Genomic DNA, 13714 nt, shown 5'->3' with positions numbered 1-13714 from the left:
TGTTTTCCCCCCCCCCCCCCCCCCCCCCCAAGTGTTTGATCTTGCAGGCTTTTCCTGTATGCTGTCTGTGACCTTGAAGAAGAGCAGTTGATAATTACTGTTCAGGAAATAATGGCTGCTCAGTTACACAGTATTCCTTCAGCCTTTTGTGGTACATACAGCAACAGTATGAACCTCCCAACTCTAGGAATGGGATTCTTACCTACAGAAACCAGATTGTTTATTTTATCAACTGGTGTGTTCTTACAGCAGTCTAGTGGAGAGGAATGTCAAGCAGTTATCTCACCCTACTATTTTAGCATTGAACTTTGAAACTGTACAACACTTTCTAAAGAATTCAAGGTTAAAAATCTTACTACGTTTTTATACTGTTCTTTCTTTTGTTTGGTTGGGTTTAAGTTATTTATGTTAAAAGAAAAATTATTAAAAGATGAAATGCTTGGCTTCGTTCCTTGAAGTTACTTGTTTTTCATGCTGCTTGTTTTCCCTTTCATAAACACAGCCATTTTCTGAGGCCTTTCCATTATGAGAAGAGTAAAACACTTCTCACTATTTCTAATTTTAACTTACATTAAATCTGGTTCTTCTCAACAAGTACCAACTGCTGGTGACTTTCAAGGTATTATGGCAGTTGTCTGATTTTCCTGAAGCACTGCATTACTAGTGATGACTGTAGAGAGGACACAAGTGTTGAATAGTTGTGCAGTGAGTGTCCTCCCTCTTCCATGTTGAAGAGTACATTATGATGTTTTAATTTTTCTGAATCCGTAAACGTGAACAAATAGAGATTGCACAGACATCCTGCGCATTGGTATTCAGTTATCCTCAGACTTCGAGTACTTCCAACTTAAATACTGATGTATTTTTGAGTCCTTAGCCTGAAATTCCTTTCTTTATTTTTTAATATGTGAGGCTAGTGCTCTTGCAGAGATCATGCTGGATGCAGTTCTGGTTTGTTCCAGAAATGTTAGAATTGGAGTTCTTTTGCATCTGAATTGAATTACTTCCTGCCCACCTTTTTCTCAAATGCTGTTAACAGTCTTGGAGAGTGCAGGAACAATGGTCCTTTTGTGCTCAGTGTCTAGCATGTCTCTTGCCTCCTGCAGTCATGAAGGGCATAGTCCAGCTTGAGAGCTGTGTTGGGCTTTGACCCCTGACTTGTGCAGGCGTAGTCTACTCATAAGTTCAAGTGTGTTCAGTGAGAATGGGAACTGTTGAGCTCTTCAATCTTCATATACCCAATATAGTTGGTTTTTTACTCCAAGTGTTTGTAACTTGTACAGTTGAACAAATTAAGAGCATGGCAAAAGGTTAATGTCTAAAAGAAATCCAATTGTTATTTTTGCTCCCTTTCTTCAAGGTTTATAGGTACTAGAACCTTTAAGTGAGGTAAAAACGCTTTCCATATCTGCATTGGAAATGGAACTATGTTGGAAGCCTTTAAAAATATGTATTTAATTTGGGTTAAGGTAGGCCACCCTATCTTTGCCAAGCAGTATGAATGGAAATTTGTAGGTGACTGTTACTGAAAAGGTCAACCGTGTTTTCTGTGACTAAAAGGTGGATCTGTGTTGCTTTGCAGTGTTCAAAGACATTTGAAATTTTGGTACTATATCAAACCTGCGTGTAATTAACTTCAGTTTTGTACCTTTTCATGTGGGTGGTGGGGTTTATATTAAGTGCTACAAAACTGCTACAAAGATTTGTAAGCACAAGTAGTCGCAGGGTGGCAGGGAGAGACTCAAACTTGTGGTTTGGTCAATAACAACTTTTTAAAAAATAATTTTTAAATGTGATTGGTAAAATCTTCAAAAAGTAGTGACTCGTTAGGTAAAGTGCTTGTTCACAAGTGTTCACTCTTAACATACTTTGTTCAAGCATGAACAGAGTCCTGACTCTATGTCCAAATACAGTTATGAGAATTACTTACCCATGTTTTTTGTGTGCGTATGTGTTTTCCCCAAAGGGATAGTGGAGCAATCACAACAAGCATATCAAGAAGCTTTTGAAATCAGTAAAAAGGAGATGCAGCCAACGCATCCTATCAGATTAGGTCTGGCTCTGAACTTCTCTGTGTTTTATTATGAGATTCTCAATTCCCCGGAGAAAGCCTGTTCCCTTGCAAAAACGGTAAGGCTGAGGGGGGGAAAAATTCCTTTTAAATTATTTGCATAACCTTTTGTCGCATGGCCAATGGTGGTGTTTGTTTTTATAACACTAGGCTTTTGATGAAGCAATTGCTGAACTTGATACATTAAGTGAAGAGTCATACAAAGACAGCACGCTAATAATGCAGTTACTGAGAGACAACTTGACAGTGAGTATCATTAAAGTTTGCATACTGTTGATAACGGGATTGCTCTTTGTGGCACTGGATTGTCTTGTTCATTCTTAGCTGCGGGGTTCTCTGTAAGTCATTTACAGGTGAGTTTCAGTACATCATGTTTCTGAGCTCCATCTTTTTCGCCTGCCTAGTCTCTTTTTGTCTGCATGCAAATTAATGTGGTTTTCTGATAGATGACCAATCAACCAAATTTTTCAGTTTTTTTTATTCAAGGAATTTAGCATGTTTAAGTGACGTGATTTGGACTGTGACTAGCAAAGCTATTATGCTTTGTTAAACAACACTGAAGAATACAGTCACATTTGCCTCTTCAAAACTTACATCAAATTTCTTCTAGTTCAATCTGTGTGATTGCATGTGCAAGGATAGATCCTATGCAAAAACTGCAAACAAAGCTAGCGGGTCCATTTAAAGACGTGTTTGGGGGGGTTTTTTGGTTTGGTTTTAATTTTGGTAAAGCTGAAATTGGAACGAGTGCTAGCCAGCCTATTTCCATGGCACTCATAAGACAACAGTCTTAATTCTTTTTTTCCTTGGACTCATAGCTAGCTGTCTGTGGTATAAGTTATGGCTCAAGATTGTCTTGCTCTGTCAGAGTAATGAAAATCTTCATCTTGTGTGTGTGGTTTTTCTAATCTACTTTGAACTTTAAAACTGGCAAAGATAAATGTCTTAGAGCAAATGAAACAGTAAATGTAAGCAAACATGTAGTAGTGTAATTAATGGCATAGTTCGCTCCCTGGTCATCTTTGGGGGGATTGCTGCAAGCAAGAACTGAAAAAATAAAAAGCTCCTCTTGTTGCCAGATGTAGCCCGTTGTTCACATTCTGTGCATTTGATACCAGAGGCACTTACAAAATAGCTGGATTTCTTTCAACATAAGTAGAAGCTGTACAGTTGCGTAAAATTGGAGTTGCCATATTTTCTGCTGTTGTTTCTAACACGTTATTTTCCCTGTTCCTGGGAACCCGTTCCACCAGAATGGCAACTTAACGCTACTGAAAAAACTACTTGTGATTGTTCCAGCTGTTGCTTACAAAACAAATGGAAGAGATTTCTCAACCTCTCTAATGGAGACAGACACACAGGCTTGGCGTTGCTCTCAATGTCTGTGTGTACTGTCCCGTTGAGTGAGGTTGCTCAAGAGCTGTCCTCTGAACGAGTGGTATTGAAATAGAGAATAGAAGCTGACTTGAGTTGCTAGCTTCCCCATAAAAGTAATGTAAAGCTTTTCATAGCAGTTGGAAAGCAGATTGTTTCATACAAGAGCAAAAGCTGGACTGAGCTACCATAGTGTGTGAATTATGGCAGTAGGCCTGATAATTGATGTGAGTTTTCCATTATAAGGGAGAAGGCTGTAGACAGCTGCAGAATTCTGTGTTCTTGAATGAATGATATGTCTTGCCTTAAATGCTTAGTGTGACCTGTATGAGTACATTGATTCCACGTTTTTCCACAACTTCTTGAGGTATAAAATAACTTGTGATGTGTGTATGACTGACAAAGACACCAGTGAATTCATAAGTGTGAAAAAGGTCTGTTTTGCTAGTTACGCAAGTCTGTTAAAATATCTGAGGTAGGCTTTTGACAGTGATTCAGCATGTTGATCAGCTGTGTGCAGGAGTGGTTTTCTCAGTTGTTGATACTTTTGAGTCTTGTGTGGCTGAAGAACAGTCTGTCTTCATTCCCAGAGGAGACCGAAGTCAGAGAGGTGTTTAACATATCAAGTCAAAATCTATTTTACTGGGATTGCTAGATAATTCCTTCTTTGCTCTGTGATGGAATTGTTTTGTTTTCCTTAATAAAAAAAGCATCCCTTCTCCCTAGGAGTGTTTTCCCTCAGCAGATTCATTAAACTGCTCTGAATTGGGAATCCTCCTTTCATAGCAGCCAGGCCCTTTTTATTTAATTAATAAAGGTATGTACATGTACATATCTTTAGATAGTCCAGAGGTGTGGGTTTAGGATAGAAGCCTCTGATAAAATTCTGATAAAACTGTTCTTGCCAACTGTTTCTTGTAAGAATAGCACTGAAATTGAAACTAATGTAGGATTATAATGTATCACATTGTGTAGAATGTAGTGCAGGGGCTAGCATTAGTCTGGTGTGATGTCCTCTCCAGTAAAATAACTGTTGCTTAATGCCATCAGCAAGGAACATTTAGTGCAGATAACCGTGCATTCTGTTGAGTGAGAACAGGGCTACTGATCTTGCGCAGGTTTTTCTATTGCTTTTACTCCTGGAAAGGGTAAAATGTTTCTGATTATGGATGTGGTGGTTTGGGTTTGTTTGTGGTTTGTTTGGGTTTTTTTAAGTAACTTGTGAGACCGTAGTGGTATAACACTATAGGTAGAGAGAGAATTAGTTGCTCGTGAGTTTCACCACCTTATGCTGTAGAGCGTGAAGGATTTGGTTAATGCTGTTATGACTCCATAAAGTGAGAGATCACAAATCAAAAGGGGGCTGGTAGTCATTTGGAAGCAGTCAGCGTGGTGAAGTTCTTGGTTCACAAAATAATGTCTTTGTCCTGGGTGTTGCTCTGGAACTGATGCTTGGTTTCCTTAGTTGGTACTTAATCTTGATATGTGGCTCCTTAGTATGATTTTTATGGAGCTGAAAATAAGATTTAATGCATACCACATGTTTAGCCCGATTTTCTTCCCTGCTTCCCCTGCCCTTGCAAGTTTCTAAGCTCTGTTCCAAAAGTTGCTGAAGGGGAACATGACTAAGCAGAGCCAAGGAATAGAGATTTTGGTGAAAAGTGTTTGTGTTCTTTTTTGAAAAAGAACAAACTTCAGATGCCTGTTCTGAGGAAAAGGCATCATTCACTGTAATGCTGAATATGGAGAAAGACCTTTACTCTTCCTTCAGAAAGATGCATAAAGCTCGCTGAGGAAAAGGTACAGATCCACGGGAAATCAAGTATTGTTAGTTCCTGATTCTCATGTATCTGTTCTGAAGGTCTGATTCTTGCCTACTTGTAACTGTATTTTAGTGAGCCTTGCGGATATGAGATTTTGGTTTTGACTGTTCATGAACTTCCTCATTAAATGCAGTGTAGGGTTGGGTCACCTAGGACTAGATTCCCATTTTGTAATAGCCAAGAAATACCTTCATGTTAATGTGTGGTTTGTTTTGGTTTGTGTTTTGGTTTTTTTTTTCCCATGGTGCTTGGTAGGATCTCTTACAAAACTATTATTTAAGTATGCTTTCTTTGGAATAATTAATAAAGAATTATTAGTCATAAATATTAGAATCTTACATATTTTACATTTTCTTTGCCAAACAGTTGTGGACATCGGATACCCAAGGAGATGAAGCTGAAGCAGGAGAAGGAGGGGAGAATTAACCAGCCTTCCAACTTCCGTCTGCCTCATTCTGAAATTTACACAGTAGACCATTTGTCATCCATGCTGTCCCACAAATAGTTTTTGTTTACGATTTGACAGGTTTATGTTACTTCTATTTGGATTTCTATATTTCCCATGTGGTTTTGTTTAATATTAGGGGAATAGAGCCAGTTAACATTTGGGGAATTTATCTGTTTTCATCTGAGGTGGCCAATATAGGGTTGTGAAATTTTTATACAAGTTTTACATGTTTGACATAGTACTTTTGGTACATTGTGGCTTCCCACAAGGCCAGTGTTAAAACAGCTTTCTATGTCAAGCAAAGACAACTGCTTGCATATTGGTCTGTCGTGATGGAAAAAAGGGATAATCAGTTGCAGCCACAGGTGTAGTTAGCACGCGTATTCAAGCTGGAGCACACACGGCTGTGAACAAACTGATGTCCCATAGATATTGCATGTCAAGTCAGCATGTGAAATCTGTGGAAGATACCAATCAAATGTACATCTTTGATTGCAGCTGAAGTGTTCCTTAAGACAGTTTGATAACCCAGTCAACTTTCTCTAGAGAAGGACAGAGAAACGGTTCACATTCCATTATTTGTAAAGTTACCTGCTGTTGCTTTCATTATTTTTGCTACACATTTTATTTGTATTTAAATGGTTTAAGCAACCTAAGAACAAATGTACAAGTAAAGATGCAGTAAAAAAAGAATTGCTTGATATCCTTAATGACACTGTATATCGAGCACAGCAGTAAAACAAAAACCCATGTATTTAACTTTTTTAGGTTTTTTGCTTTTGTGATTTTTTTTTTTTTTGATACTTGCCTAACATGCATGTGCTGTAAAAATAGTTAACAGGGAAATAACTTGAGATGATGGCTAGCTTTGTTTAATGTCTTACGAAATTTTCATGAACAATCCAAGCATAACTGTTCAGAACATGTGTATTAAGTTGATGTAAGTGGAATAAAAGTTTTATGAATGGACTTTTCAACTACCTTTGGTGTAGATTTCATGTCCTCTGTCTTTCCACACCTTTTAGAGTAATGGCAGTATTATACACAAATTCAATATGGAAGTATTTTTATTATGGAAAATCTTAGTACACATTAGGCATTTAGTTAATTTCTGGGAAGCCAAGATTGAGTACTTTGTCTGATTTTAAGATTGCTCTAATTGATTGGCTTACAACTTTTAGATGCTTACAGCTTTCTGACTGTCTGGCTGGAACACCGGAGATACCTTACTTAACGGTATAATACAGAATTGTTCAAGAGCCAACCTTTGCAATAGGTCTAGTTTTATGGAAACCCATAGCTTTCTGCTGTTGGCTCCGTAGAGGAGAACTATGCAGGAGCCTCCGTAGAGCTCAGAGGGTTCAGATACTATGGCTCCATCTGTGGAAAGGCTTCCCAGAGTAACGATGCGTTTCCTTTCCTCGTCCCCAGTGAAGTCTGCACTGCTGGTACGCACAGAATAACTATGGCGTTTATAGATACCTGGTTTGGAACTGAAATAATTACAGGGAAATTGAGACTAGTTATCAAACAGTATCATATCTATGTCAAGAACTGAGACTCTTAGAAAACAATTGAACTCTATTAAAATATTCTTGTTGTATTTATGTAGTCAACATGAGGGAAGCTTGAGTGGCCTTTTTCTTGACTGAGGTGTAAGCACAAGTGTAAGTATTTTCTAGTTTTAGATAACCTTCTGTTTTGTTGAAAAAGTTATCTTGGTGCCACCAGCTTAGTCTGATACCTGGAAGAGTAAGATGAACCAACTCACTGAATGTGAACTGTTACTTTACCATTTTGCACGTGCAGTGCGCTTATGCAAGTTACAGGTCTGACTTTTTAGAAGTTTAGTATCGGCTTTATCTTGTATTTTAAAAAAAAAAGTTAAAATACATATGATTGTTGTGTTTGGAATGTGATGCTCCAATTCTAAAAGCACCTGAGCCCTTTGTCCCAGAATTTAAGGATTGGGATTGGTTGAAAAGGTGGGTAGGATAATCTTAAACCTTAAAGTAGTTAGGGACAATAGTCACCATTCCTAGAACTGAAAGTTCATAATCTGTTACAATAGGTAATAAAAATGAGAATCTGATAAAGAACAGGAAGAAGGGAAGAATACGGAGGGCAAAGGTTAATGGGGCTTTCTAAGGCAGGACTTAGTATATCCCTCAATTACCACTGAAAAAAGTAACAATGACTTCTTTAATACGTGAAAGCACTTGTCAAAAGGAAAAAGTGGTAATCAAATACATTTACAAAACAAAGGGCTACATTCCAATCTGGAAGTGACACAAGTTGGCAGACCAGGACTAAAAAACTCCTTTGGGGTTATTTGATCCACTTTTAGAAAGGAAAGACCATAGCTCACTCTATAGCAAATGTGAGTTCTGTCTCTTAGAAAGGCTTTAATGGAGATGTTGCCTGCTTCCCTTACTGAAAAGATCTGACTTCCGACTTACATGGTGAACTGTTTTATTTAAGCTGCATTTAAATTAAGACATGAAAGTGCTTCTACAAAAAAAAAAAAACAAAAAACAAAAAAAACCAAAAACTACCAAAACCCCAACCTTTATCCAACTGTTTAAGAAAGTTTTGAGTTAGAGTTCTGTAAAGTTACTCGATGTACCAGGAGAAATAAAGTATATAACTGAAAATTTAAAAATGCGTGATCAAATGAGGACTGGTGGAATATAGCAGAAGAAATGGAAGACCCTCCTAAAATGTGACAGTGTTGCCTCACGCAGAGTACACGTCCTGTTCTGCAGTGTAGCCTCCTGCTTTGTTGAAGGAAAAGGCTCACAGGAGCCTTAAATTCTTTGGGCCTTTAGTGCAGTAGTGGCACTGCACACACCTGCAGTTACAGGATGCTGTTCTGACAGGGTCTGCACAGTCCTTACAGACCAGGGACGAGGCAGCACAGGTTGAACAGGCAGAACAATGAGGGATGGCAGGCCCTCAGTGTATAAACTGGGCAGCCTATTGCACTGGGTGCCTCTCATCCACCTGTAGTCTCGTGCTGAAAGGGAAGGCTTCCGGAACAACAGGGACATGCAGAAATTTTAAAGATGCAAGTTAAAGACGCTGCAGCAACAACCTCTGACAGCCCAGTTAGCACCTACCTTTTACTTACTTGCCTTTTGCTTTGGATCCTCTTGGAAGGCGGTAGGTAAACCAGCTACGTCTTCTGTTGGTAAGTCAGCTCGCAGCGGGCAGTGTGTGACTGGGTGTGCTTCCTTATTTCCAGTAACTTACATCTCAGCAAGATCCTGGCAGGATGGTATTTCCAGATTCTGAACAGAGGGGGCAAGGAAGGAAACCGTGTGGATAAGCAAATGTATTGGAAGTCAAGATTTAGCCTCGATTACCAACTTCCTTTTGGGATTTTTTTAATGGTAAGTAGCTTTATTTTCTTCCAAGTTGTTGGAAGATAGGGAATCCCAGCCTTTCTGAAAATGGTTATTCAAAGTACCCTTTCAAACGGGAAATTGCTTGCTATTGATGAGCTGTTAAGGTGCCTCAAAACTCTTGTAAGGAACCTGTTGGAAGTGAGAACTATTCTGAACAATCGCTGTAGCCTTTGAGCTGTGTTCAAAAGCCTTGCATTAATCTTGTGGATATAACTGAAAATAATTTTTTGCCTATCCCACCCTTAGAAGAATTAGTTGTTAGATGTAGTAGTAGGAGCTGCCAGTTGTGCTAAGACCCAGCCATGCCTTTCTACTCTTGAGGTTATGAATTACGCGGAAAAGGTTGCTTGATATGTTTATTTTCAGTTTTAATGTGACAAATTTGCCTTAAGGGTTCTTCTCCTTTTTTATATCCTCTTGTAGCCTAGTCCGAAATAGCCAAACAAACAAACAAAATATCATTTTAAACGTGCCAAGTGGTAACTGCTGTTAACTACCTGACTTTAAAAAAAATTCAGAAACATTTATGACAAGAGACAACTCTGATACGAATCCAGAAGGTGAAGCGCAATTCCGTGGGTTTTTTTACGTTGTATCCCGCTGTCTCCAAGCTCTGCTTTTGACCGACGTGTGACAGGAAGGTGCTCCAAAGAGTTCCTATCCCATGTAATTCAGTTTCCAGTTGAAAGAAAAGCTGAGGCTGCTCCCTGGTTTGGTCTCGGGATGTGAGATCCACCTCAAGTTGGTGTGATTTTACTGGAGTCAGCACTTTGCATTATCTCTAGGTGGTTTGAGTTGAGGGTCAAGTTATCTTCTACCCTCTCCTCAGCAAGGCTGACATGAAGCTTCAGTAGGTGCAAACCCCAGCAGTCTGTAAATGGGTACTTGAAACAGAATGAGCTATTGCAGAGGTGCAGATGTGCTTTGGAGATGGGAGGGGACAGGAGGGGTATTAGTCATCCTGTTACCAGCAGCTGGTGGTAGGACTCTTGGATCATGGGGTGAGGCTGTAGCTATGCATGCTTTATCTCCACCACTTAAATGAGGGATGCATCCCCTGGTTTTCCTGTGGTCTAACAGTTACTAGCAGTGAAATAATTACAGGGTAGAGGCAAGTCAATCATGCCACATACTAAATTGCTTTTTTAGAACTAGAGAGAAAATGGCAATTTTAGATTCTGTTCCTAGGCAAAATAGAGCAGCAATTATGGCTTGGACGTCAGGAGTTTCTAAGGGATTTGGAGGTTCACTGTGCAAGCCGTGCAGTTTTGCCTAGCCTCTTGGGACCCCACATTTTTGGACCATCCAAGATTCCTGCAGTGAGCAGGGCTGTTTTAGACGTGCCTGAAGATTTTTTTTTTTTTAAGGAAATATTTTCTAATGCAGCTGTTTAAATGGATGCTTATCCCTACTGGCAAAACCTCTGGACGTTACCAGAGTGTGGTGGCTGAAAGGAGCCTTGAAGGAAGCTGAGACACACAGGGCCCCCGAACTCAACTGCTAGATGCAGATCTGGAACGCTGTCGTTCATTGCAAGCCCATTACTTTCTGTGGCTCCTGACTGGGAATAAGAGGGCAGAAAGAAGAGGTTTCAAGGACAGAACTTCAAATATGTCGTGCCGGGGATTGTCTCTAAAAGGGCCTGGAAAATAGTCAAAGAAAGTATTTTTAACCATAGGCTACATTTCTTTTTTTTTTTTTTCTTAGAGCAGGTGTTTTAATGGGTTTTTTTCTTACTAGAGATGTGCTTCCCTGAAGCAACTTAGCAAATTATTTCTGTTGAGCAGTTATTTCTTGCCAGACAAGGAACATTGGTTTTGCTGAGAGGAATTACTGTTTCTGTTCGCTCCATGTTTTCTTCTTCTGGCCTTTAATCCTGGTCCATTGTATAAAATTAAAGCTGGAGCATTTCATCAGCAATCTATGTATTCGTGGTGAGTGAAGTGGTGTCTGCCTATTGGAAGCATTCATTTACAATGCCACCATTGCTGTAGGTTAGAGTGACAGCTACATAAAATCAAAATACCCCACACCTGAGCTGCCATCACAGCAGACTGTCCCAGGCAGACTGGCGAACCTGTGCGGACCCCAGGTGACCTGTAAAGCAGACAAAACAGCTTGTCAAGGTCTGTGAATTTGCAAAGCCAAATCCCAAGCTGCTGAATTTTTTAAGTTCCTTAAAGAGGAAAGAACTGTTTAAGTATAAATCCTTACTTTTGGTAAAATTTCGTTATTCACAGATTTAATTCCATAGTGCTATTTCTTTACATCTAAATTTGGTCATTTTATTTCTTTACATTTGTAAAGTAATACTTAAATGTTCTCTTCTGGACTGATGCCTCCTGCTGCTGTACAGCCACGCACCGAGTAGGGAGGAAAACTGATCCCCAACCTTGCGCTGCAGAGCCTAGTGCTTGTCTAGTGCACTGAGCATTTTTTAAGAGGCTCATGATAGTTTAACAACCTGGGACAGGGTAGTTAAGCTGTCTTTGCTGTTAATGCTAAGCCATGTAGCATCAGCATATCTAATTTCAACTCCTACTGCCAAAAGGAACTGGAGAACCCATCTGGGCCGGTGAGGTTGTCTATGGATTGCCAGCAAATGGCATTTTATGAATGAGAATTTTTCTGACCAAAGCTAAAGACGTACCGTTGCCTCAGCTGGTTGCTTAACGTGTCCTGGGATGAGCAGGGGTGACAGGCTGTAGGCTTCTTAGGTAAAACACTAAAGCAGAACATCTGTATGCATGTTTTGAGACCTGACAGCATTTCTGTACTCGGTTTCACGAGTCTGTTCAAAGTAAAGAAAGGTTAACTCCTTAATGCTTATAGCTGAGATTCCACCTAAGCTAGATGGTGTAAGGTATTTCGGTGTGAATCCAGACCCTTAACCTCCTATGTGCTCATCCTTCCGTGTGTCCGTGAGCAATGGCCAGGAAAGGGTGGCAGGCTCGTACGCTGTAGTGAAAAATTACTGCTGCTGAGCAAAGTGCTTACCTTTTTATGGCAGGGAAACAGAAGTTCACCTTAAACAGTGAACATCAGCAGTGAGTGATTTCCTCCAAGACGAAGCAGGTTGATGGCCAGTCTGCAATGCTAGCATAGCTTCAACTTTAGTCCTGACCTGCCAAGGCATAAGGATGGGTTTTACTTCCTGCTGCACGTCAGTGGTATTAAAGAAGTCAACTTTTGCATAGCAGATTTTGTGTGATGTGCGTCTTTGCCCAGTCTGTTTTGTCAAGCTTAAAATCCATTGTGTGCTAAACTCCCCACAAAACAGAAGATACAAAAATAGAAATAGCTTTCATTTAAACGTTGGGGAAGATAGGTCTGTGGTGTTACCTGTTCTGGAAGATAAATAATTATTTTACAAAGGCTGCAAACATATTTTGGCGAGGTGAGCAAAGAAAGTGCTAAAAATCAGGCTACCACAAAATGCAGAAATAAGATGTGCTGAGAGAAGTAGGGAAGTGAGACAGCAAGAATCTAACCTCAGAGCATGTGGGAGATTACACGACCCAGCTTCCGAGCCAGCCGTATGAGCATATTAATGTGGACGTCCAGTGGGACCTTGCCATTTTGTAGGGCTGAGAGATGTTTCACAAATGTGTGAATACATGTGGACTTGATAAGTGAGAATTTTTAGAAGCAATGTGACCTAGAAAAATGGTCTGGGCTTTTGCAAAATGGGATCAAGTTCATTAAATGTGACCTTCAGAGAGAAGCAGTTAAACTTGTATCTTTTTTTCTTTCTTCCCTGCCTTTTTCTGAATTAAGAACTTATATGTTAAGCCTATGTCAGGCCTATATTGCTTACAAAACTGTGGTGAGATTTGGATTAAAATTTGGGTTTGGTTATACTGCTATCCCCAGTAGAAATTCAATTCACAATTAAGGCCATAGGGGAACATGTAAAATGACATCATCAGCCGAGTGAAGATACTGAATGCTGCTCAGATAGGGGTTTTAAAGGAAGGGCCTAATTGATTTTGATTTTTCTTAATGAGAAAACCTGCCAGTGCCTGATGAGCACTGGGGCATGTCATCACAGACTCAACAATCTCTCCATTTCCATTACTGCAGAGCTCAAATTTATTATCCTGAGGGGTTGGTCAGCAAAGGAAGGGTTTGCTTCAGTGACTACTACAGTGATATAATATGTCATCAGGAATAACTCTTCCTTGCTCTTGAGTCTGCGCTACGTACGAGGCCAAGGTTTTGAATACGCTTGCAAAGTAAAATCAAAACCAGGCTTGACATTCCCAATTGCAGCATGTACAAGCCAAGGACAGACTCCAGCCATCATGTGGGAGCTACCTGTCACTCAGTCAACGGTACCTCGGCTGCAGAGCAGAGACAATTCGCTGCCTTCCACGGCTTCTGCCATGACAAGCAACTGCCAGACTAGACAAAGTGCCTGGGGATGTCCTGGGACTTCCCAGGGGTGCTGAGCAGGTGGGGAAAGAGGTATGGAGTTAGGCAAGCAGAAAATGAAAGGACTGATGGATTTTCAAGGAGTGGAAGGAAATAGTTCTGACAGCTGGGATGCAGTGGAGAGTCTTTCTGTGATGGAATAAATGTAGTAATAATG

At 40.0% G+C, this 13714-nt stretch overlaps 1 protein-coding gene across 1 annotated transcript in view; it reads left to right on the top strand.

The window, feature by feature from the left end:
- Positions 1–6696, top strand: part of YWHAZ (tyrosine 3-monooxygenase/tryptophan 5-monooxygenase activation protein, zeta) — a 23940-nt gene extending 17244 nt beyond the window's left edge. Inside the window, exons 3-5 of the mRNA XM_010140846.1 lie at positions 1967–2130; positions 2222–2317; positions 5635–6696. Of these exons, the coding sequence (XP_010139148.1) occupies positions 1967–2130; positions 2222–2317; positions 5635–5694 (320 nt within the window). The 3' untranslated portion in view covers positions 5695–6696. The remainder of the gene's footprint in view (positions 1–1966; positions 2131–2221; positions 2318–5634) is intronic.
- Positions 6697–13714: the final 7018 nt, after the last annotated feature.

Source organism: Buceros rhinoceros, unplaced genomic scaffold, assembly GCF_000710305.1.
Source record: "Buceros rhinoceros silvestris isolate BGI_N320 unplaced genomic scaffold, ASM71030v1 scaffold30337, whole genome shotgun sequence".
Taxonomy (NCBI): Eukaryota; Metazoa; Chordata; class Aves; order Bucerotiformes; family Bucerotidae; genus Buceros; species Buceros rhinoceros.
This window is presented reverse-complemented; position numbering and strand designations above follow the sequence as displayed.